The sequence below is a fragment of the Pongo pygmaeus genome, chromosome 3 (genome assembly GCF_028885625.2).
Source record: "Pongo pygmaeus isolate AG05252 chromosome 3, NHGRI_mPonPyg2-v2.0_pri, whole genome shotgun sequence".
NCBI classification, from domain to species: Eukaryota; Metazoa; Chordata; class Mammalia; order Primates; family Hominidae; genus Pongo; species Pongo pygmaeus.
Window position 1 is genome coordinate 88,545,947 of NC_072376.2, and position 26,492 is coordinate 88,572,438.

The 26,492-nt window shown below is 37.3% G+C and overlaps 1 protein-coding gene and 1 pseudogene across 6 annotated transcripts in view; one reads left to right on the plus strand and one right to left on the minus strand.

Moving 5' to 3' along the window:
- Positions 1 to 26,492, minus strand: part of CCDC158 (coiled-coil domain containing 158) — a 110,525-nt gene that overhangs the window by 6,336 nt on the left and 77,697 nt on the right. For 3 of the 6 annotated variants that reach the window (XM_054486017.2, XM_054486018.2, XM_054486016.2), the window contains 6 exons: positions 14,612 to 14,757; positions 13,017 to 13,076; positions 11,929 to 11,988; positions 9,484 to 9,551; positions 6,440 to 6,598; positions 3,889 to 3,996 (listed from right to left, as the gene is read on the minus strand). In XM_054486017.2, the coding sequence (XP_054341992.1) occupies positions 3,889 to 3,996; positions 6,440 to 6,598; positions 9,484 to 9,551; positions 11,929 to 11,988; positions 13,017 to 13,076; positions 14,612 to 14,757 (601 nt within the window). Of the gene's footprint in view, positions 1 to 3,888; positions 3,997 to 6,439; positions 6,599 to 9,483; positions 9,552 to 11,928; positions 11,989 to 13,016; positions 13,077 to 14,599; positions 14,758 to 26,492 lie in introns of all 6 variants that reach the window. The other 3 variants (XM_054486014.2, XM_054486012.2, XM_054486013.2) reach the window with 1 other exon arrangement.
- LOC129035264 (sorting nexin-5-like) lies at positions 19,663 to 26,248 on the plus strand (annotated as a pseudogene).

The following is a 26,492-nucleotide window of genomic DNA, read 5'->3' on the forward strand; positions in this document are numbered from 1 at the left end:
TCACTTGAACCCGACAGGTGGAGGTTGCAGTGAGCCAAGATCATGCCACTGCACTCCAGCCTGGGCGACAGAGCAAGACTCCATATCGAAAAAAAAAAAAATATATATATATATATATATATATATATATGTCCATGATGAACATAGATGCAAAAATCCACAACAAAATATTAGCTAACTGAATCCAACACCATATCAAAAAGATAATACACCATGATCATGTGGGTTTCATACCAGGGATGCAGGGATGGTTTAACCTACTCAAGTCGATAAATGTGATACATCACACAAACAGAATTGAAAACAATAATCATATGATCATCTCAAAAAATGCAGAAAAAGCATTTGACAAAATCCAGCATCGCTTTATAATGAAAACCCTCGGCAAAATCGGCACAGATGGGACATACCTCAAGGTAACCAAAACCATCTATGACAAATTCATAGCCAACATTATACTGAAAGGGGAAAAATTGAAAGCATTCTCCAAGAGAACTTGTACAAAACAAGGATGCCCACTTTCACCACTGCTATTCAACATTGTACTGGAAGTCCTAGTCAGAGAAGTCAGAACAAGAAAAAGAAATAAAGGGCATCCAAATGGGTGAAGAGGAAGTCAGACTATTGCTGTTTGCTGATGATATGATCCTATGCCTAGAAAACCTTAAAGACTCATCCACAAAGCTCCTAGATCTGATAAATGAATTCAGTAAAGTTTCAGGATACAAAATCAATGTACACAAATCAGTAGCATTGCTATACACCAACAATGACCAAGCTTAGTATCAATTCAAGAACCCAGCCCCTTTTATAACAGCTGCAAGAAAAATAAAATACTTGGGAATATATCTAACCAAGGAGATGAACAATCGCTACAGGAAAAACTACAAATGCTGCTGAAGGAAATCATAGACAACACACACAAATGGAAACACATTTCATGCTCATGGATGGATAGAATCAGTATTGTGGAAATGATCATACTACCAAAAGCAATCTACCAATTCAATGCAATACCCATCAAAATGCCATCATCATTCTTCACAGAGCTGGAAAAAACACTCCTAAAATTCATAAGGAACAAAAAAAAGATCCCACATAGCCAAAGCAAGACTATGCAAAAGAACAAATCTGGAGGCATCACATTACTTGACTTCAAACTATACTACAAGGCTATCATCACCAAAACAGCATGGTACTGGTATAAAAATAGGCACATAGACCAATGGAACAGAATAGAGAACCCAGGAAGAAAGCCAAATATTTACAGCCAACTGATCTTTGACAATGCAAACAAAAACATAAAGTGGGGAAAGGACACCCTATTTAACAAATGATGCTGGAATAATTGGCAAGTGGCATGTAGAAGAATGAAACTTCAACACAAGATGGGTCAAAGACTTAAACCTAAGACCTGAAACCACAAAAATTCTAGAAGATAACATCAGAAAAACTCTTGTAGACATTGGGTTAGACAAGAGTTCATGACCAAGAACCCAAAAGCAAATGGAACAAACACAAAGATAAATAGATGGGACCTAGTTAAATTAAAAAGCTTCTGCATAGCAAAAAAAAAAAAAAATAAGCAGCAGAGTAAACAGACAACCCACAGAGTGGAAGAAAATATTTGCAAACTGTGCATCTGACAAAGGACTAATATCCAGAGTCTATGAGGAACTCAATTGAATCAGCAAGAAAAAAACAAATAATCCCATTAAAAAGTGGGCTAAGGACATGAATAGACAATTCTCAAAAGAAGATACACAAATGGTCAACAAACATATGAAGAAATGCTCAACATCACTAATGATCAGGGAAATGCAAATCAAAACAACAGTATGATACTACCTTACTCCTGCAAGAATGGCCATAATTTAAAAATATGACATAAGTTAAAAATATGACCAACAGATGTTGGTGTGGATGTGGTAAAAAGGGAACATTTTTACACTGTAAACTAGTACAACAACTATGGAAAGCAGTACAGAGATTTCTCAAACAACTAAAAGTAGAACTACCATATGATGCAGTAATCCCACTACTGGAGGAAAAGAAGTCATTATATGTAAAAGACACTTGCACACGCATGTTTATAGCAGCAAAATTCACAATCACAAAAATATGGAACCAGCCTAAATGCTCATCAACCAACTAGTGGATAAAGAAAATTATACCTATCTATCTATATATATAGAGAGAGTATTACATGGTGTATATATATATATAGTATTATATTATATATATATGCACACACCTCACCCACCTCCCATCCTCCCCCATATATATACCATGTATATTTACATGGTGCATATATATATATTTACATGGTGTGTATATATATATAATGATATATTTACATGGTGTATATACATATATATATATATATATACACACACCATGTAATACTACTCAGCCATAAAAAGGAATAAAATAATGGCATTTGTAGCAACCTGCATGGAGTTGGAGACCATTATTCTAAGTGAAGTAACTCAGGAAAAGAAAAACAAACATTGTATGTTCTCATTATATGTGGGAGCTAAGCTATGAGGATGCAAAGGCATAAGAATATCAATGGACTTTGAGGACTTGGGAGGAAGGGTGGGAGGCGGGTGAGGGACAAAAGATACATCATATACTGCTTGGGTGATGGGTGCACCAAAATCTCAGAAATCACCACTAAAGAACTTTTCCCTGTAACTAAACACCACGTGTTCCCCCCAAACTATTGAAATTTTTAAAAAAATGCTAAAACCCCACAAATTCACAATAAACTTAAAACCAAATGTTTTTCCTAATGTTCATATACATAGGGGTCTTGGGTTATCACAGGGACTTGGAATTTTCTTCAACAACAATTTGCTAAAGCCTTACTATATTAAAAACGTGGATTTTGGAGTCAGAAATTGCAGAGGCCAAGTCCCCGATGTACTCTTCACTGTGACTTGGAATTTATTGACTGTTCTTTTATCTTCAGTTTCCTCATTTTCAAATGCTGTAATAACAGTACCCGTTTCCCAATGTTGTTGTGAAAATCACATGAAGAAAACGTAAGTGAAGCTCTGAGTACAAGGCCTGGCACACAGCTGGGAAGTGCTCAGTTAAGTGTTAATAGCAACTATTATTATTAATAAGGTTAAGTTTATTTTATGAAGATTCGTTCTTAGAAAAGTATTTTCCTTTACCAAGCAATTTATTGTTTTCTAGGGATAGAAAAGATGGAATAACAAATGTACTTCAAAATTCATTTCTCTCTGATAAAGGCTCCTGGATTCATGAAGGTGGGTTATAAAAGCATGAACCATGAGGGCTCCCCCATATTCATGGTACTTAGAACTCATGCCCAAAAAGCTGCTGGTCATCTGCAGATTAGAACAGTTTCTCATTCAAATAGTTTTAGCATTTTTAGAAGTGGATTCTTTTTATTTTGTGATTCGTTGGGTGGCATAGTGTCTTATAGTGCTATGCTAATTTAAATCCTGTGTAAAGATAAATACCATTATTTTGCTTCCTTGCTATTGACTATACTCTTTTCTTGGCTATTATCGTATAAATGCTTGCCTACAGACCTAATAGCAACAAGAAAGACAGTGTGTGGGAAAATCCCATGTGAAAAACCACTCAGAACCTCAAAACCACTCCTCCTGAGGGATGGCCAGCAGGATTGTCATTCCCATTAGATAAGAGAGTACAGCAGGGCAAGAGCGACCTGCCCATGGTCACACAATTAATCCAGTGACTATTAATGGTTAAGACCCTTATATTTAGATTTCAGTTTACAGTTGTTAATTCAACACCCTTTCAGCAGGTCTATAGACAGGAGGCTTAATCTGAAAAGAAGGTGAACATTCTCATGAGCAAGGAAGATATCTTCAAAAACGTACACTGTACCTTGGTTCTTCAGCTGCAAATCTTCTACCAGAGTTTGCAAGCTTTCTAGTCTGTTCTGAAGCTTCCTGCATGTTTTTCCTGTTGTTTCTATTGGCGGAGACTGTGAATCTATTAGAAAATTGCTTAGATGTGATATTAAAAGTCTATTCAACATTTCCTTTTAGAAATCTTTGAATTAAAGGCTAAACAATTTTTCTTTAAAATAAAGGGAACTTTTTTTCATGATAAATTCTAAAAGAGCTATAACACTTAAAGGAAACTCTAAAAATGATTTTAAAACAGAGAAAAATGAGTTTTATCTAAATATTGCAATGCTAGCCTATTTGATTTTGTTCAAACCAATCCGATGTATCATTATTTAACTACATAATATTAAATAAGATGGGTGAAAAGAACACTTCAAGTTTAATGATGCATTCTGCATTATAAATGACAGCTTTTCGTACCAAGCCTGAGTAGTTCCATTAACTTGGGGTTTGAGGGAGTATGATCTAATATAGAAACTGCACCGTTTTCAAGGTATGTGAGGCCAGTGCCCACGTTAGTTCTGTCACTTAACGAGAATGGTATTATATGATGGCAGACGGTGGCATGGATGCCAACATGATCACACTGAACCTAGAACAAATGTGGCAGTGGCAACTAGAGAAGGCCTAGGAGCACATAAGCTATTCTCTTACCAGTATGCTGTTTTGTCAACCTCTAAAAGTACTTAATTGACAATCTGAAGATTTAAATTTTGATCTTAATCCCTGCCTAGCTGTATAAATTTGATAATATTTTTAACGGCTAATTTTCCTATCAAAAAATACCCTTTTCATTACAGCATTCAAGGCAATTATCTAGGAATTACTTCAGTGTAAGAGAATGAGAAACAGTTTCTTGGAGAGTTTCTTTTTTTTTTTTTGAGACAGAGTTGTTACCCAGGCTGGAGTGCAATTGCAGGATCTCAGCTCATCACAACCTCTGCCTCCCAGATTCAAGCGATTCTCCTGCCTCAGCCTCCCGAGTAGCTGGGATTACAGGCATGTGCCACCACGCCTGGCTAATTTTGTATTTTTAATAGAGATGGGGTTTCCCCATGTTGGTCAGGCTGGTCTTGAACTCCTGACCTCAGGTGATCCGCCCACCTCAGCCTTCCCAAGTGTTGGGATTACAGACATGAGCCACAGCACCTGGCCAGAAGTTTTTAACATAAATATTATAAAATATAGGTTTGATGAGTATCTGACAATAAGCAGGGGGTTGGGGGTGAGAAGAAAATGCCATGCCATTATGTAACAAAAATTAATAATAAACTGTCAAGCAGCAGTGCTCTATTCCTGCAATAACTACAGCTTTAAAAGGTAACATGGAGGCCAAAGCAACTCCATCTTGGATGCTAATCCGCCAAGTTGACTTCTGATTAATCCCAGTTCCAGGAAGGCATCCAAGATTTCCAGTTTCCTTGTACGGTAGGTAGCAAGTACCTGCCATAAATTGTACCCTTAAGCAATTGTCCTGCTCATCCTTTCTGAGGCATGTATACCCTTTACCTATGGTATAGAGGCCCTGGGTCTGCGGGGATAGTGGTACAAGGATCCACCACCTTGTTTCACTGCTGCAGAGACACAGACATGGCTCCAATCTTAAGTCCCTATTAAATGTTTCTTTCTGAGAAATTGGATTTGTCAGTCTCTTTCTTCAGCCTCTCAGCTTCCTCAGTCTTTGTGGGTAGGTTTGCACATACTTGCCCACCACAGTACAGGAAAGTAATTTCACACTTAAAATTGAAAAAGATAGTAAATGAATAGCTTAGAAACATAAGAGATGAAAGAGGACACAAGTACAGAAAAAAAGATGTGAAAAATGTACTAATGTGTGATTAGGTATTTTTTAGGATCTAGAAATGTGTAAGCTATAGAATTTCAAAAGACTAAGAAATAACTTGATGATAATACAACTTTGTCTAGTTTATCTCTTACAAAAGGGAATGATGTCATAGAACACTGGGGTTGTTTGGTCACTGTCATACATGATGAGAAATATTTCAAGTTCATTCAACACATAATATTTAACTCTCACTTATTTACCAGGCATTTATTCTAAATCAAACTTTTTTTTCTCACTTGTCTTATCAAATAACAAACTAACTTAAAATATTAAAAATGAGAAAATTTTGAAAAGTTTGCATGGTATGCACTTATACTCACTAAGGCAGAGACTGAAGAAGAGCTATGATTTCAAAGAATGTAAATAAGAAAGAAAAGTAATTCACAGCATTTAAAAGAGGATCCAAAATCTTTTAATAAAATAGAGGCAAAAATGTTCATTATTCATTTACAGAAAAAGAGAGATAATGTTTACATATAATATCTATGTACATTTACTAAGGCTTGCATGGTACACAATAGCTGTTCTATTTAAATAAGACCTGTTTAAATTACACAGAATCAGTTAGAGCTTACACGTAAGAGCAGCATGCAAAATCTTAATTCTGAGTAAAAAGAACTTACAGTTCAGCAGTGTAGGAAATCAATTAATCACATCAATGATATCAGATCTTTCTTACCTTTAACAGAATCAGATGAGTGAATAGGTTTGGCAGATCTATATTGTGATGTGGAACCTATTGAACCTTCAACTGAACTAGTTAGGAGTGAGTGCACTGGAGACTTCTTAGGAGAAGAAGTGAATGAACGAGAAGCTGAGTTTTTCACAGATGGACTTGCTAAAAGTTTGCAAGAATAAAAATAAAAGGACAGAATTAATTAAAAATAGTACACTGCACCTCTCAAAAAGTCAAGCTTTCATGAGAAAATGTTCCCAATGGTGGAGGGACAGGGGAACATTCTTCTAAATACCCAAGATTTGGGGTTGGAACTGAAAAGGGTTATGCTTTAGGAATAAGGGTGAACAGAAACTAGACCTGCCCTTGGGATCCTGAGGTCTAGCTTCAAATCCTCTTTCTAATGTGATTTTATTGACCTGGATGCCTTAGTTGTCTACCAAATGCAAGCATGAATGCTCTCTAGAGGAAGGTAATCTCATTCATAGCATCAAATCATCTGTACAACTTTTCATATATAAAATGTCATACAATAAAAATAACCAGGCATATAAGGAGACAAGATGATATGGCAGAAAATCAAGAGGAAAAAAATATAAATAACGACATAGATCTATAGGGTCCAGATAATGGGCTTATCAGGCATAGACTTCCATAGAGTCAAGCAGCATTACTTCAAACTCCAAGCGAATTCTTCTTATAGGCATAAAAAAATCATATCTGCACAAATGAATAAAAACTGCTAAAGCAAACCAATCAAAAACAAAAAAAATCTTAAAGCAAAAGGGGAAAAAAGGGACAGACTGTATTTAAATAAGCAATAATTAAACTTACAGCTGACTTCTTAGTAGAAACAATGAAAGCTAGAAAACAATGGAAAGTGATATCTTCAAAGTGAAGAAAAAAATGCCAATCTAGAATTCTATACTCGGCAAAAATATTCTTCAAAAATTAGGATGAAATAAACACAATTTCAGAAAAACAAAAATGGAGAGAATTTATCACCAGCAGATTTACATTTAAAGAAGCTTTAAAGGCATAAGTAAAATGATACCAGAAAGTTAAGTGTAAATATGTGGGTACATCTAAATGAATACTAGCTACAAAACAATACAAATAATTAAATGTGGTATTTATATTTTTATAATTCATATTTTTAATTAAAATATATGACAATTGTATGAAAGTTGGAAGGATAGTGAATGCAGTTAATATGTTCTAAGGTACTGCCCATGTATGAGAAAAGATAAAAGCATTCATTTATATCAATATAATTAAGGCAAGGATAAATGTTTTACTGTCCTGAGTAATCACTGAAACAATAGTAAAAAACATATAAATGAAGTAAACCTGAAGGAATTAACTTCATATAAATGTTCTTTTCTTCAAAATATTAGCTCCTGAAAGATCTCCCCCAAGCCAAAGATTATTTAAAAATTAAGAATTTGCAATTATTTTATTTAAGAATATTATATTTTGATTATAAATATAGTTATAATTAACAATGGGGATATGTTCTGAGAATTGTGTTGTTAGTTAATTTTGTCATTGTGTGACCATCATAGAGTATACTTTCACAAACCTAGATGGTATACAGGCTATATGGTATAGCTTATTGCTTCTAGGCTACAAACCTGTAGAGCATGTTACTGTACTGAATACTGTAGGCAACTGTAACATAATGATAAGTATTTATCTATCTAAATATGTCCAAATATAGAAAAGGTAACACGCTGTGGTATGACATTATGATAGCTACAACATCACTAGGTATCAGGAATTTTTCAGCTCTATTATAATCTTATGGGACCTCTGTTGTATATGACATGGTCATTGACCAAAACATTATGCAGCACATGACTGTATATTGACACTAAGAAAAACGATGAAAATTTATCTTTCTCCCATCTCTTTTCACCTTACCTCAATTTTCTCTATTTACAATTTACAGTCCAGATTTATAACTACATTTTTGTTGAATAATCATCATCACAGTTTCATTCTTTCTCATTTATTTTGTTCTCTTCCATAGGAAGACCAATTATGTGTCTGTTGGTTTGCCTTTGCCTTCCAAATCTAACATATTCTGTATAATTATTTTTGGTCCTTATTTTTAAAAATTCCTTTTGTGTAATTTTCTCCATGGCTATAATTTCAGTCACATCTATTTTATTTTTCATTTTCTAAAGCTTTTCCCTGTGATGTTTTTAATCTTTCTCTTCCATTTCTAGTCTGAGTTATGCCACTTTGCTTATCAACAAATTGTGTTGACTTTCAATCTCTTCTTTCTGGAGCTTTTTTTTTTTTTTAATGGAGATCATATTATCTATAATTCTTTGGAAATTTTATGGAGAACTGTCCATCTTGATTCTTCTGCTTTTCCTTTTGTCTATTCAATAAATATTTATTCAGCACCTGCTATGTGCCAGGAAGGCTCCAGGCACCTGGGATATATCCAGGAACCAAATGGCTAAAGACATCTGCCCTTGCACAGCTCTTGTCTCACAGGGGTGACACAGTATGTGAGAAGATGCTAAGAGTAACTGATAAAAGGAAGAAGGAGCACTGGAAGTGTGGGAAAATCGTGATTTTTATTTTATTTTAATTTACTTTTAGAGACAGCGTTTCGCCATGTTGCCCAGACCGGTCTTGAACTCCTAGGCTCAAGCAATCCACTCACCTTGGCCTCCCAAAGTGCTGGAATAACAGGCATGAGCCATCACACCCGGCTGGTTGTGATCTTTAAATGAGGTGATGACAATTAAGTCCCACTGGGAAAGTGACACCTGGGCAAAGGCTTTAAAGGAGCTGAGGTTTTAGCAACACAAGGGAATAGGGCATAAAAGCCCTAACATGGAAGCTGTCTGACATGTTCAAGGAACAGTTTGAGAGTGGATAAAACAGAATGCGTGAAAGAGGGAGTAGCAGGAAATGAGGCCAGAGAGTTAAAAAGGACTTGGAAGATACTGCAATGACTTTGGCTTTTACCCTTGTGGAAATGGGGAGACATTGTAAGGCCTATTTCTGTGCTTTCATTGGAAACTCACCTGCAGATGTGAATGTGAAGCAACCAGAGGGATCTTCCATGTCTCCTGCGTGTAATGTGACTGGCTCTCTGGAAGCATAAGAATGGTAATGCAAGCATTCCATTTCACAAACACAGTACTAAGATTCACAGATAGAAGCAAGTGAACACAGGCAAATGTGATGGCTTAAAATATAACCTCAAGATGGCAATCATAACCCTAAAGTCCTAAAATACTCTAAGAGGTAGGTTCAAAGTTGCATTATCTTTTTGTATTCAGAATCCATGAACATTTTACAGAATGAAAATATATAATCTTCATTAGAAAATCCATTTTTGTGTACTAATAGCTATAAAATCCACATCATCTGTTCATGGATTCTAAGAGATGCAATCTTAATGACTCATTTAAAAATAAACAAATTAGGTCAGGAGTGGTCGCTCACCCCTGTAATCCCAGCACTTTCGGAGGCTGAGGCGGGTGGATCATGAGGTCAAGAGATAGAGACCATTTGGCCAACATGGTGAAACCCCGTCTCTACTAAAAATACAAAAAATTAGCCGGGCGAGGTGGCGGGAACCTGTAGTCCCAGCTACTCAGGAGGCTGAGGCAGGAGAATGGCGTGAACCTAGGAGGCAGAGCTTGCAGTGAGCCGAGATCACGCCATTGCACTCCAGCCTGGGCGACAGAGAGAGACTCTGTCTCAAGTAAATACATAAATGACAATGACAACAACAACTCATAACATTAGTAGTATCAGTGTACAAAACTATAAGACATATAAGTTGAAGTAAACTACATAGTTCTCTGTGAGTTGGGTACCAATATGAGAATATTATGGCAGCAGTTCTCAAAGTGGTTCCCTTTCAGGAGGTTTGTGAGGTCAAAACAATTTTCATTATGATATTAGGTTGTTATTTGCTTTATAACTTTCAGTCTTTCACAAGTGTACAGTGGAGTTCCCCAGAAGCTCCATGATAGTTGATACACATTTAATCACAACAGATTAAATGAATACGCAGATATGAGAATCTAGCTGTATTTTATTAACCCAGTTACTGAAATATAAAACATGTTTTCTCAATGACTTTTTGGAGCATATTGTTATTTTTCATAATAAAGAAAAAGTTATTTTTCATAATTTCAGAATAAAGTATTACAGTACTTTCATTGCTGAAGGAGGCAGATTTTTCTAGTCATGAAGAAACTCTACTGCAGAGCTTTAATTATCTCAGGGAAGTAGCTTCTCTTTGTCCCATGCCTAGGACTGGGCTCCACCCCCAGTAGCTCAGTGTGGGTACCCAGAAGCAGTAAGCAGTGGTCATAAACACGGGCTCAGGAGCCAGCTAAACCTGAGTTCAAACCTGAGCTCCACTGTTTTCAAGCAGTATGACTTTGACAAGTTGCTATGCGATCTGAGTCTTCATTTCTAAGGGAAAATAATGTTTGCCTCATACATGAGATTAGACTAATGAGACAAGTCTAAATCAACCGGAAAATAAGAATTTTTATTAAGAATAAAAATATAAATAAGAATAAAACACATGCAGTTGATAGTTGTGGTTATTAATAGGTATGATGCAGTATCATATATCCAGGTGAGAAGGAAATAAAAACAACATTTCTTTTAGGCTACAAGGAAGATTTACACTTGGCTAGTCTGCATCCATGGGTTCTGCAATCACAGATTCAACCAAATGTGAATTGAAAATACTTGGGGAAAAAAAAGATTGTTGCATCTATACTGAACATGTACAGGCTTTTTTTCTTGTCATTATTCCCTAAACTATACAATATAACAACTATTTACATAGCATTTACATTGTATTAGGTATTATAAGTAATCTAGGGATGGTTTAAAGAATATGGGAAGATGTGTGTAGGTCATATGCAAATACTATGCCATTTTATATAAGGGACTTGAGCATCTGTAAATTTTAGTCTCTGCAGGGGTCCTGGAACAAATCCCCCATGGATACCAAGGGACATCTGTGTTTAGAAAGATTCAAATTCACTGTATTTTGATCAAGTAGCAGAGACAGTAAGAAAATATTTATAATACTATCTTAATCCATTCACTAAACAAATATTTACTGAATGGCTACTAGGTGGCAGTCATTATGCTTGGTGCTAAAGATACAGCAATGAATTAGCGCCTATTCTAACTAGCTCTTAACAGTAGAATTCACATTCATAATTGTTAATATATACAGAGGGCTCAGATATCTTTGTCTATTTAGGTGGTGAAAACAGAAAAGACAAAAGTAAGTTTTTCCAGGCAGTCCGTCAAAAGACAGACCTCATGATTTTAAGCAACTTGAGGACAGGGCCCCTATCTGTCTTGCTCACTATATTCCAAGGGTCTACTGCAGTGCATGGCACATTACAGACAGTTAAAGATCTTTTGAATTAATAATGAACAGTCGTAAAAGGGACATTTTGAAAATGGGGGCTGGTATTTCCTACCTACTAAGAGTTTCACTTGATTTGCTTCCTTCAGTGGAGTCCCTCAACGAGTTGTTGCTTCTGTTGGTAGAGGGATGGGAGAAATCACAGTTTAAATAATGTTATTCCCTTACCAATATAACAAAAGTTTGTGAGAAAAATAATGTATTCTTATGTAGGGTGAAATGATATCATCTGACAGCTAGATAAATAAATCATAAACATTAACTTAATGATAAAATTGCTTCTCTCAACATTACTTTTAGATAGATATGGATTCAAAAGAGTGAGAATGGGGCATTGGCTCTTCCAGGTGGAGGAAACAGAATGGAGAAAAAGCTTGAAGACAAAAATAAATGAACTTTTGGGAATCAGGAGGAGTCTGGTTTGATTAGAGGATAATACAGGAGTGAAAGCAGAGTAGTCACAAGGGAGATTCGTGTGACCACTCTGGGAGATTCTTCAATGTCAGACTGAGGGACATGTACTTAATGCAGTAGGCAGTGAGGAGCTACTGAAGATTTTCAAGTAATAGCCATAGTGTCTTAAACTACGATAAATAATGAATTAACATTAGCCTTTTTTCTTTTTTGGCTAAAGTCAATTTTTGAAAGCTGTCTTTGATTACAGTCTTATTTGGAGTTATGGATTTCATTTCTTTGTGCTTTTAAAATTTTTCATTTAAGAATACAGCTATTCAATTATTGATGAAAATAGGATGGTTTTCAGTAAGGTGCTTATAGTCCTAAATTGAAGTTTTTACAGTTTCCTTCTGAACCATCCTTTTCTCAAAAGTTATGTAAGCCATTGTAAATATGTGTAAATGTAGAAAAAGTCTTCCATTTTTGGTATGGCATACCATATTAATAGCTTCATATGGATAAACATCAGCAAATTTTAAAGAAAAAATGTCTATTGAGTTGATTTCTAGAAACTAAATTACTTCAGTACATTTCACTGAAATCTTTCTTAAAGTCAGTTAAACAATGAACCTAATATGCCCATTAAGTGTCATGTAAACTTATGTCCAAACAGACTTCTCAAATTACAAGGCCACATATAAAATATTTGGACAATTAATTTGATTCAGAATCTCAGATTCTTCTTACCTATGGCACATGTCTGATCTCAGGCTGGATTCAGTAATGCAATCTCTTACCCTGTCCTCTCTGTATAGAAAATATAACTCTCAGTTAATCATATGAAGCACAATTTCATCCATGTCTTTTTTAGACTAATCAATTGCTTACATATATTCAATTTTTCTTTTAGTGACAGCTGTAGATTTTAGGCCTCCAAGCAAATTTTGCAAAGGGCTCTGGAGTTCATCGACAGAGAAATGCTTTCCTCCCGTGAATTCTTAAAAACTTTACGCTGAGTATAGGCTTCAGTGACAAGGTCATTTATAGGATTATAGCAAATTAACATAAACTCTCTAAAGGTAAGGACCAAATATATTCATGTTCAATACAGTCCAATAGCATCCAAGCCCATCATTAGTGGCTGGAGTGGTGGAAGCTGATCAGGGAAGTCCTGGTAATCCCTCAGAATGATCAGTGCTGGGAGCAAGGGTCTGTAACTTTTACTTCTGGCTTTTCCTCTGCTTCGTAGGAGGAGGCATGTCAATCTATGCCTAAGTTTACAAATCTGTCAAATAAGTGTAATAATACTGCCCTGGTTTGGAAGGCATATTATAGTTATGACAAAAATGAAAGTGCTCTGAAAATGAAAATGTTCGTTGGAGTGGCTAGTGGGACAGTTCTGACATTATGTGCTTCAGATAATGTAATGTTATGCTAAGGTAACTGGACTGTTACTAATGTTTTACTATTATTACTAATAATTAACAATTAGATAAACTCAGCTAATATTTTGCTACCTCAGGTAAATATATACGAATTGGACATCATAAGAAACTGGAGACTATTTATATATAGGTATTATTTCAGGAAGTATTACTTTTAGGTATTTGTCATATAATCGGAAAATGAATATTACTATAATGGGCTATTATAACACTAAAATATATATACCATATTAAAATGCTTTAAGATAAGCTAAGCTAAATGATAACACAAAAAAGTAAAACCCACTCTCCAAAAGAATAGGAGACTCCCATTGATGTCTGTAGCTATGTGCAAAGAAGGGCTGGTGAACTGGCTGAATTCTTTTTGGATCTAATCTTTTACTAATATGATATAATCAAATCAAGTCATTGGCATGAATACAGAGAAAACGAAGTATTTCCTATTATCTCCTACTTGGAGAGTATATAGTTCTCAAGGTTCTAGTTTTATCTCCACCATTGAACTTGTGGCTGCAGACACGTCGACCTTTTGAGATGTGTTTTTCTCATTTACAAAATGGGATAAATAAACCCTGCTCTGCCTTGTCTCAATCAATAAGATTATGGATATAAAATCTTTTGAGAATTAAAATTTACAAACTTGACTTTGGGTGACACCTTGCACTGGGTATTTTCTGAATAGAATGACTGTATTGTTTTCTCTTAATGTCAAGTTGTTTTACATTTGCTTAACTCCTCCATTTTCATATTGTTTTCTGTGGTAGTAACTTCAGATACCTTTTAAAATTATTTAAACCTCACCCTCCCAGAGAGTAACATGTGAATAACTCAATGGCAAACCATTCAAGAGATGAGCTTTCCCATTCTGTGTGTACACAGCCTTACACAGCCACATACAAGGCTCCCAGAGATGTTCTTCCATCTTCCTCTGTCTTGCTCAGAGACACAGCTGGCTCCTCATTGATCACGCTTCTCAACTCTTGGAGAAGCTGTTTTAGGTCCCTTGTTGGATCTTCCTTCAGTGTGTTAGCTTTTGTAGAGTGCTGAGTTAAAACAATTTACAAAGACACTTATTTTTTCAGATTTCTATGCTATTTCCTATCACAAAATTAATGCAACTGGTAAACAGAAATTATGGAAAAGCAAGAAGAGGAAAACAAAAAAATCACCCACAAGCTTATTACACAGAGATAATCAATAATAACCAGGAAATAATCAACAGAGTACTATATCTAATTTATATGTGCATGGACACATATACACATATGGGACCAAACTACTTACATTTTTTTTAAACTACTTTTATTTTAAAATTTTAACAATGTAGTATGAACATCCTTACTATGTCATTAAATATTTTCAAGTACACCTGGACAAAATAACTTTCAATACTTTGTTTAAAGCTAAACTAATTTGATAAAGCAACAGAACTTGAGAATTAAGGAGCTCTTTAGAGATGAGTTAATCTACTCCTCACATTTTACTGATGAGGAAAGAAACATCCAATATTTTCAAACTGTGTTAGTTGGTGTTTAAGAATAATATGAGATTTTCAGATTGATAGTGTACCCCAATAAATATTTCTAATATAATAAGGAATACAGACATTTTCAATAGGCATATCAAGAGGTGAAACCAAATGATCAGAGTGCACTGGTGAGCAGGTAGACTCAGGCTATCCTTGAGCTATTCTAGCTGAAGGAGTCCATCCCACTGAAAAGTTGCACCTGTCACACAGATTGGCTGCTGAGGGATGAACACTGCAGATTTTTTATTCGTTGGGCTTTAATTTTCTAGGGTTTATGCCAATGAAGAGCTGATGTTACTGGTATAATATAACCCTCCTATTCTCCTCTTCTCAACTCCACTAATAAACCAATATAATATCCAGCTGAAGATATGAAGAGTTCTGACTAACTGAATGTGTGCTAAGTATGTCTTTCCAGTTTACTGATGGCTATCTTACCTGGAAATTGTCATGATGAGTCCGTCTAAAGTTTCATAAATTAGACTCCACTCAATTATTAAATTTGACTTCATTTGCTTAAAAATATAAGGATGTGAATCACTTTGTCAATTGTGAATAAAAACATTTGTCTCTAAAAAGATGATCCAATTTTACGAAACACTGGTTTTGTTCTTGCCCTCACGCTAATATGCATAATACCCAATATGGAATAAAACCTCATAAAGTTAATAAAGAAAACCTTATCCTATGGCAGTAGTCACTCACCTTAGTTATAACCTGGACTTCTTATCTTCCCATCTTCTGCCCACCAGAAAGTTTAACAAATAAGCTTTGGCAATTATTGTTAAAATTTTTGAGCCATTGACATTTATTATAAATGAGCAATGTAAAACCCATAAACATATATAAATATGTTGTTCTCCCCTGTCATTGTGGCACCTAGGTTCTTTGAGAGTGACTGATGCTTTACAGTACATAAGGTTTTTTTTTGTTTTGTTTTGTTTTTTGAGACAGAGTCCCACTCTGTCACCTAGGCTGGAGTGCAGTGACATGATCTCAGTTTACTGCAACTTCCATCTCCCAGGCTCAAGCAATCCTCCTGCCTCAGCACCCCCAGTAGCTGAGGACTACAGGCATGCACCACCATGACCAGCTAACTTTTTTGTAGAATGGAGTTTTGCCATGTTGCCCTAGATGATCTCAAACTCCTGGACTCAGACGATCCACGCATCTTGGTTTCCCAAAGTGCTGGGATTACAGGCGCGAGCCACTGTGCTGGCCGACATGAGGATTGAAAAAGCATTCAATTGGCAGGGCGCGGTGGCTCACACCTGTAATCCCAGCACTTTGGGAGGCCAAGGCGGGCAGATCACGAGGTCAGGAGATTGAGATCATCTTGGCTAACATGGTGAAACCCTGTCTCTATTAAAAATACAAAAAATTAGCCGGGCATGGTGGCGGGCACCTGTAGTCCCAGCTACTTGGGAGGCTGAGGCAGGAGAATGGCATGAACCTGGGAGGCGGAGCTTGCAGTGAGCCGAGATTGTGCCATTGCACTCCAGCCTGGTGGACAGAGTGAGACTCCGTCTCAAAAAAAAAAAAAAAAAAAAGCATTCAATTTAACATTCACTTAGAAATTAATTATAATCAGTCCTATGACATTCTTTTATTGACTTTATCCCAATACTTACCTTTCAAACTTCTATGTGTGTTTCTCCTCCAGTGAAAATGTAAGCTCCACAGAGGCAAGGACTTGATTTGATCATCATTGTCTTTATATATTCCACTACATATAACCCATACTTTGCTTGGGTATAAAATCACAAAAATATCAAGGCTGGAGGCGTCCTGAAAATCATTTGGTTCTAGTCCAACTCCCATATCAGAAGTGATGAAGAATTCTCTCTATGGCACTGTAGTAATATGCTTATCTGGCCTTTGCTTGATCACCAAAGATCAAGGAAGGCAGTTTAATTTTTGTATAGCTTCAAATCTTTTAGAGAAAAGCTTCCCTCCATACCCATACACCTTCCAACCCTGGTCACAGTTCTAACACCTAGGGTCATAAGAAACAAGCATAACATAACCCTGTAAAAATGATACTTATTTTATCCTACACTCATACACCCCCTCCTTACTTCCCAACACACACCTCAAGCTAAATGTACTCAGGAAAAGTCTGAACAGAGCAGAGAACTGTCCCCCTTGCTTGATCTGGATGCTATCATTGAAACCTTTTTTGGTTGCCACACAATAACGCCGACTGAGACTGAGCAGGTGGTCAACTGAGAATCCTTATGTCTTTTCCAGAAGTTCTTAATAAGCTTCCTCTTCTGTGTCTTATACCTTGTATTTTTGGGTATTCACTAAAACAATAGAAATGTCTTTTTTTTTTTTTCTCTGAGACAAAGTCTCATTCTTTCACCCAAACTGGAGTGCAGTGATGCGATCACGGATCACTGCCGCCTTGACCTCTCAGGCTCAATTGAACATTCTGCCTCGGTCTCCCAAGTAGCTGGGACTATAGGTGCATGCCACCACACCCGGCTTTTTTTTTTTTTTTTTGTATTTTTTGTAGAGATGGGGTTTTGCCATGTTGGCCAGGCTGGTGTCCAATTCCTGGGCTCAAGCAATCTGCCTGCCTCGGCCTCCCAAAGCGCTCCTGTGTGAACCACCATGCCTGGCTGATTTAAGTTTTATTTAGTCAAAATTATCAATCTTTCTTTTTAATGTTTGTATAGCTTATAATGGTTTTATTAATTCATGTTAAATACTTCATTGGTTAATTCATAGGAAATATACCTTGATTTATAAAATGAGCAAAATACACTTTTTAAAATTAGAAAACAGCACTGCTGGATGTGGTGGCTCATGCCTGTAGTCCTAGCACTCTGGGAGGCCAAGGTGGGTGGATCACCTAGGTCAGGAGTTCGAGACCAGCCTGACCAACATGGTGAAACCCCGTCTTTACTAAAAATACAAACAATTAGCTGGATGTGGTAGTGCACGCCTGTAATTCCAGCTACTTAGGAGGCTGAAGCAGGAGAATTGCTTGAACCCGGGAGGCAGAGGTTGCAGTGAGCTGAGATTGTGCCATGGCACTCCAGCCTGGGCAACAAGAGCAAAACTCCATCTCAAGAAAAAAAAAAGAAGAAAATAGCTAGGAAATAGTTCTAAAATATAGTTACATATAACTCTTATCAGGCTTGTAAAGAAATAAACACACGCTCTTCCTGAAGTTAGCAGAGCCCAACAAAGGATCCTGCTCTCCCCTACCCCAGTCCTTTGACCCTTAGAACAAGGGTCCCCAAACCCTGGACAAGTACTGGCCCATGGTCTGTGAGGAATGGGGCCACACAACAGGAGGTGAATGATGGGAGAGTGAGTGAAGCTTCATCTGTATTTATAGCTGCTCCCCATCACTCACATTACCGCCTGAGCTCCGCCTCCTGTCAGATCAGGGGTGGCATTAGATTCTCATAGGAGTGCGAACCCTCTTGTGAACTGCACATGCAGGAGATCTAGGTTGCACACTCCTTATGGGAATCTAATGCTTGATGATCTGAGGTGGAGCTAAGGCAGTGATGCTAGTGCTGGGGAGTGGCTGCAAATACAGATTAACATTAGCAAAAGCCCGGTGCAGTGGCTCAAGCCTGTAATCCCAGCACTTTGGGAGGCCGAGGTGGGTGGATCATGAGGTCAGGAGTTCGAGACCAGCCTGGCCAACATAGCAAAACCCCGTCTCTACTAAAAATACAAAAATTAGCTGGGCATGGTAGCGTATGCCTGTAGTCCCAGCTACTCGGGGGGCAGAGGCAGAAGAATCTCTTGAACCCGGGAGGCAGAGGTTGTGGTGGGCCAAGATTGTGCCACTGCACTCCAGCCTGAGCAACAGAGCAAGACTCCATCTCAAAAAAACAAAACAAAACAAAACAAAAAACATTAGCAGAGAGGGTTGACTGCACAAAGACCATAATAAATCAATTGCTCACAGACTTATCAAAACCCTATCAGTATGTGGCAAGTAACAATTAAGCTGCATCTGGTGGCTGGTTTTAAGTGAGTTGATGTACATCAACTGTACAGCTGCATCTGGTGGCAGGGTTTAAGTCAGAACTAGACACTGATTTTTGTCCATGTGTGTCCTGCCCATTAATTGATTTACCATTTTGCCTGCACCTCTTTCCTGCACTGCGCACTTGTCTCAGTCAGTTTTGGTAAGCCCACAAGAGAACCCTAGCCAAAATGAACAAACACAATCATCACTGGAAAGCTTCTTTGAAAAGGGGGAAAGACCCAATGATGAGACAGCAGAAGGCTCTAAGACTGCCAACGAAAAGAAAGCTGCATTGAAAAGAAAGCTGCATTTAAAAGAAAATACCAAGAGTCCTACTTAAATTATGGGTTCATTGCAATAGACGATTCAAATTCTCCAAGCCCTCTTTTTATAATATGTGGTGACCAGCTATCCAACGAAACCATGAAACCTTCAAAACTGCTTTGTCACATGGAGACAAAGGACCATGCATTAAAAGACAAGCCTTTGGAGTTTTTCAAAAGAAAAAAAACCCGTGAACATGAAGAACAGAAGCAATTATTGAACGCCACCACTTCGTCAAATGTGTCTGCACCGAGAGCATCATTCTTAGTGGCTAACTGCATTGAGAAAGTGAAGAAGCCCCTTACTATTGGTGAAGAGCTGATCCTGCCTGCTGCTACGTACATTTGTCGTGAACTTTTAGGAGAAGCTGCAGTTCAAAAGGTGACATGTGTTCCTCTTTCAGCTAGCACCATAACTAGACATATAGATGAAATAGCAGAGGATAGTGAGGCACAATTGTTAGAGAGGGTTAATAAATCACCACGGTACACAATCCAAATTGACAAGTTTATTGATGTTAACAAGGCAACAATGCCTGTTTTGTGCTATATATTTTTCAGGAGGATGTGCAGGAGCACATGTTATGTGTGCTTTTACTGCCAACCAACACCACAGCTGCAGAACTATTCAAGTCTTTGAATGATTACATATCAGGGAAACTGGTCATTTTGTGTTGGTATATGCATGGACAGAGCGGTTGCCATGACTGGACAGCTTTCTGGTTTCACTGCTCGGGTCAAAGAGGTCGATTTTGAATGTGAGTTTATGCACTGTGTCTTCCATAGATAGATGCTGGCTAGCTGAAAAATGTCACCTGAACTTAACAATGTTTTGCAGGATGTGATTAAAATTATTAACCACACTAAAGTACATGCCTTTAACTCATCTTTTCACACAGCTCTGCGAGGAGATGCACCCAGAGCATACATGTCTTCTGCTATACACAAAAGTGAGATGGCTTTCTAAAGGTAGATCACTGACCAGAGTTTTTGGGTTATGAGAGCCACTCCAGAGATTTCTTTTAGAAAAAGTCACCACTGGCAGCACGTTTCAGTGACACAGAATGGGTCACAAAACTTGTTTACTTGTGTGACATATTTAACTTGCTCAACAAACTCAATCTATCACTTCAGGGGAGAACAACAACTATGTTCAAGTTGGCAGGTAAAGGGGCTGCATTCAAAGTCAAACTGGAATTATGGGAGCAACGAGTTAACATTGGGATTTTTGACATGTGTCAAAATTATCAGAGATTTTGAAAGAGGCTGTGCCAGGGCCTCCTTTCTCCCAGCTAGTGCATGATCACCTATCTCAGCTTTCAAAAGAGTTTAAGCATTACTTCCCAATCACAAAAGACCCCCAAACTGGGAAGGAATGGATCCGTCACCCATTTGTGAATAAACCAGGTGCACTGGCTTTGTCCATGCTAGAAGAGGATCAACTGCTTGAGATTGCAAATGACAGTGGCCTTAAAAGTATGTTTGAGACAACTTCAAATCTCCCTACGTTCTGGATTAAAGTCAAGGCAGAATATCCTGAGATTGCCACAAAAGCATGGAAAAGCCTGCTTCCATTTCCAACATCCCATCTTTGTGAAGCAGCATTTTCTGCAGCGACAGCAACCAGACGAGATTAGGGAGTAGACTGGACATAAGCAACGCACTTTGGGTGTCACTGTCTCCCATCACCTCCAGATGGGACCATCTAGTTGCAGGAAAACAAGCTCAGGGACCCCACTGATTCCACAATATGATGAGTTGTATAATTATTTCATTATATATTACAATGTAATAATAATAGAAACAAAGTGCACAATGAATGTAATGCACTTGAATCATCCCAAAATCATCCTCCGCCTCAACCTGTTCCATGGAAAAACTGTCTTTCATAAAACTGATCACTGGTGCCAAAAAGGTTGGGAACTGCTGCCTTAGGAGACACATTAAGGCTATTTCTAGGGCACATATATTTGCAGGGTAAAACTTGTACAAGCTTTTTGTGCTATGGGAAGAATACAAGCTTATACATTAAGTTGTTAAGCTTAAGGTTTATTTTGTGGTTTGGTTAGTTTCCTATTACATTGTGACTCTGAAATCAATGACTCTGAAATCATTTTATGTTAGACTTGTTTCTAAAATTTTTCATAAATTATATCTTTAATGTACTTCTATCTTCTCCAATACTGTTTTTTCTAATGGCCTTAAGTCTATTACAGGCAAACTTATGAGTCATGAGTCATGATGTAAGATAAGTGAGGCCTAGGGAGAGTGTACTCCTCAACCAGTTCTGTCTCCATTCTCCAAAGATAGAAGATAAATGAAAAAGCTAAAAATAACAGCTTGATCTCATTCAGCTTGAATTCAACCATTCTATTTTGAGAATGTCTACCCCAAACTCATCTCTTATATTTATATTCCTTTTAGAACATTGTAATAAAAATGGAATATAAGTATACCATTTACATAACATATTAGGAATAGATGGACAGGAAACAGGAAAAAAGTTATGAAGCGTCGCTAAAAATCTTGCCACATCATGTATATTTCATTGGCAAAGATCAAGCACAGCAATAACAAATTGTAGCACATAGGAATAGAATTCAATACACAGCCAAAATCAATTCTATCATCCTAGATATATTTTATTTCTTATGTTAAAATAGCCACTATTTGAAATATTAATCTACAATGCTCCTATATCAAACTATCAGTTATATATATGTGTATATGCATGTATATGTGTATGTGTGTACACACACAAAGATACAGTAATACATGTTCTAGGTGTTTGAGTTTCGGCCAAATCACATAATATCACTTTTCTGGTTTTCCTACTTTCTTACTTTTAACACAAGAAAATCACCTGGATAATTTCAACTGCCTTTGAATCTTTAAAACTGTATGATCCTCATTCACAAAGACTAATGAAATACAGTAATAGTTCATATAGGGTATCTATTTACATCATCAACTTAAAATTATTTTTATAAACATCAATCACCTGTATAATATAGAGAAACAGTACAGTATAATAATTAAGGACATAAGTTCTGGACTCAGGCTGTCTGGATAAGTCTTGCCGAAATTATTACTATTATTTTATTTTTTATTTTTTTTTGAGAGAGAGAGTCCTACTCTGCTGCCCAGGCACTGCAACCTTGTACTCATGGACTCAAGCAATCCTTCTGCCTAAGCCTCCTGACTAGGACTACAAGCAAATGCCAACATGCCTGAATAATTTTTTTTATTTTTTGTACAGACGAGGTCTCACTACTTTGCCCAGGCTGGTCTCAAACTCCTGGTCTCAAGCAACCCTCCAGCCTCAGTCCCCACAAAGTGTTGGAATTTCAAGCATTAACCACAGTGCCCAGACTCAAGTGTCTTTTTGCTGTGCAAACCATGTGTAAGTCACTTAGCTTCTTCAAGCTTCAGTTTCCCTGTCTGTAAAATAAGTATAGCAATAGCACTTACCTCATGTTAAGTAGTTGTGAGAAATGAACTAATCTCCAAAGTACTTTGCACTGTGCCTTGCAAAGGAGTTTTCAGTAAATCTAAGCTATTATTAGAATTGTAAAATAAAGAGACTAAAATAAAGATAAATAATAAATGAAGGGACAATGTAGAACAATGTAAACAGTAATATTCTGCTTATAAACTTGGCATTAATTTCTGTACTATCCTAAGCCCCATTAAAATGACACTAAAGGAATTAAAAAGGGTAAAGAGGAAAGGACAGATAACAATAGATTAGTAATGCTAACAAAATTTTGGGAGATGGCAGGCAAATGGATAATTCATAATTAATTTAGCAAAACAAAGTTAAAACTTACAGTACCTGCACAGAAGCTGCCAATGTGAAGCAAGCTACCTTGCCTCTGAGTATTCCAGGAAGGCTCAAGAATTGGAGGTCTCATGTATTTCAAAGTCCAGGGTAAGAAACAGGGCAGCAAAATTGGAGGATTGGCTAAGTCTATAGGAGAAGCTGTTAGAATCCCAGAAGCTGTCTCCATATACTCAGGTGATTACTCATTCTTTCCCCCTAAATGAATTTAGAGGCTTAATCTTTGGGTAAAGTTGAACCAAAGGACTTTGGACTCCATAGAGATATCTATCTTGTATAGCAGGAGTAAAGTTGCAAATGTTAAATATGAGTATTAAGTGAGACTTCATAGATATATATTAATAGTTACCCTAGACTTCCTCTCCCACTCACGTCACAGAATTCTGACAGACTTATACCTATAAGTCAGGAATAAGAGATCCCTCTTTAGGGAAACTGATCAGCCCAAGAATAAAGACCTATACATAATTTTTGGGTCCTTCAATAAAAAAGCAATACCTAACCATCTACCAGTTGAAAAGCCCTGACAACCTTACATAAAGCTTTGGATAGCTTTTTAGGGCCTCAGTCTTAAATATGAATGGACATCCAAAGGTCACCAAGCATTAAAAGAAAGTCTCTACAAAAACAAAACAATGAATTCCAAGAAACATTAATAATTCAGGTAACACAAAAAATTATTTAAAAACCAAAGTTAATATCCTTAAAGAGAAACAAGAAAGTATTGGCTGGACATGGTGGCTCACGCTTGTAATCCGAATAGTTTGGGAGGCTGAGGCAGGCGGATCACTTGAGACCAGCCTGGCCAACATGGCAAAACCCCATCTCTACTAAAAATACAAAAATTAGCCAGGTGTGGTAGCGGGTGCTTGTAATCCCAGCTACTCAGGAGACTGAGGCATGAGAATTGCTTGAACCCAGGAGACGGAGGTCGCAGTGAGCCGAGATCACGCAACTGTACTCCAGCCTGGGTGACAGAGTGAGACTCCATCTCAAAAAACAAAATAAACAAACCAAGAAAGTGTTGTATCCATGAAAGAACAGAAAGCTACATAAAGAGAAGACTTTAGAAAACAACAAAAAATGTGGGCAAAAGCTGGAAGCATTCCGTCTGAAAGCTGGCACAAGACAAGGATGCCCTCTCTCACCACTCCTATTCAACACAGTATTGGAAGTTGTGGTCAGGGCAATCAGGCAAGAGAAAGAAATAAAGGATATTCAAATAGGAAGAGAGGAAGTCAAATTGTCTCTGTTTGCAGATGACATGACTGTATATTTAGAAAACCCTATCACCTCAGCCTAAAATCTCCTTAAGCTGATAAGTAACTTCAGCAAAGTCTCAGGATACAAAATCAATGTGCAAAAATCACAAGCATTCCTATACACCAGTAATAGACAAGCAAAGAGCCAAATCATGAGTGAACTCTCATTCATAATTGCTACAAAGAAAATAAATTATCTAGGAATACAACTAACAAGGGATGTGAGGGACCTCTTCAAGGAAAACTACAAACCATTGCTCAAGGAAATAAGAGAGGACACAAACATGTAAGCCATTAAATCTTTTGAAGAGGCAGCTTTGCTGGTGGTATTGTCTTGTGCCACAGTGAGTCATAAGTGAAATTTGGACCACAAGTGAGTTTATGAAGACTGGTGGGCAGGAGCTCAAGAGCTGCAGGGTTGTCCTGCAGCCAGTGCCTGATGTACCCCAGCTGGGAAGCTGATGAATAGCTGACATCTGTATCTGTGGACCTGAATGTTGATCCCTCGGTTCAGGTTGACATACCTGATGCGCTCAGTGAGAGAGAGAAAGTCAAATTTACAGTGCACACAAAGACCACACTGCCCACGTTTCAGAGCCCAGAGTTTTCTGTTACAAGGCAACATGAAGACTTTGTGTGGCTACATGACACCCTTATTGAAACAACAGACTATGCTGGGCTTATTATTCCACCTGCTGCTATGAAGCCCAACTTCAATGGTCCTCTAGAGAAGATGCAGAAACTGGGAGAGAGTGAAGGGTCTATGACCAAAGAAGAATTTGCCAAGATTAAACAAGAACTGGAAGCCTAAGTGTTAGGCAGAAAAATACTAAAGAAATGTTTGGTGGCTTCTTCAAAAGTGTGGTGAAAAGTGCTGAAGAAGTCCTTTTTACTGGAGTTAGGGAGGTAGATGACTTCTTTGAGCAAGAGAAGAACTTCCTTACTAACTATTACAATGGGATCAAAGATTCTTGTGTGAAAGCTGACAAAATGACCAGATCTCATAAAAATGTTGCCGATGTCTATATCCACACTGCAGCCTGCTTACATAGCCTGGCTTTAGAAGAGCCCACAGTCATCAAAAAGTACCTATTGAAGGTTGCTGTGCTATTTGACAAACTTAGGAAAGTAGGAGGTCAAGTTTCATCAGATGAAGATCTGAAGCTAACAGAGCTCCTCTGATACTACATGCTCAACATCGAAGCTGCTAAGGATCTCTTATACAGACACACCAAAGCCCTCATTGATTATGAGAACTCAAACAAAGCTCTGGATAAGGCCTGGTTAAAGAGCAAAGACGTCAAATTGGCTGAGGCACACCAGCAGGAGTGCTGCCAGAAATTTGAACAGCTTTCCGAATCTGCAAAAGAAGAACTGATAAATTTCAAACCGAAGAGAGTGGCAGCATTTAGAAAGATTCTCATTGAAATGTCTGAACTGGAAATAAAACATGCCAGGAACAATGACTCCCTTTTGCAGAGCTGTACTGACTTGTTCAAGAATAACTGATATGCCTTCACTCAGAAGAAAAGAAATGAATGTGAAAGAAAGCCAAGCATCACTTGCACTTAAATCATTACCATGGAAGATTTATTAGCTTTAACTTTAGTTTAAAATTATGTGAATAAATATTTTGATTTCTACAAATCTTAAAAAAGAGGACACAAACAAATGGAAAAATATTTGATGCTCATGGATAGGAAGAATCAATATTGTGAAAATGGCCATACTGCCCAAAGTAATTGGTAGATTCAATGATATCCCCATCAAGCTACCATTGATTTTCTTCAAAAAATTAGAAAAAACTACTTTAAATTTCATATGGAA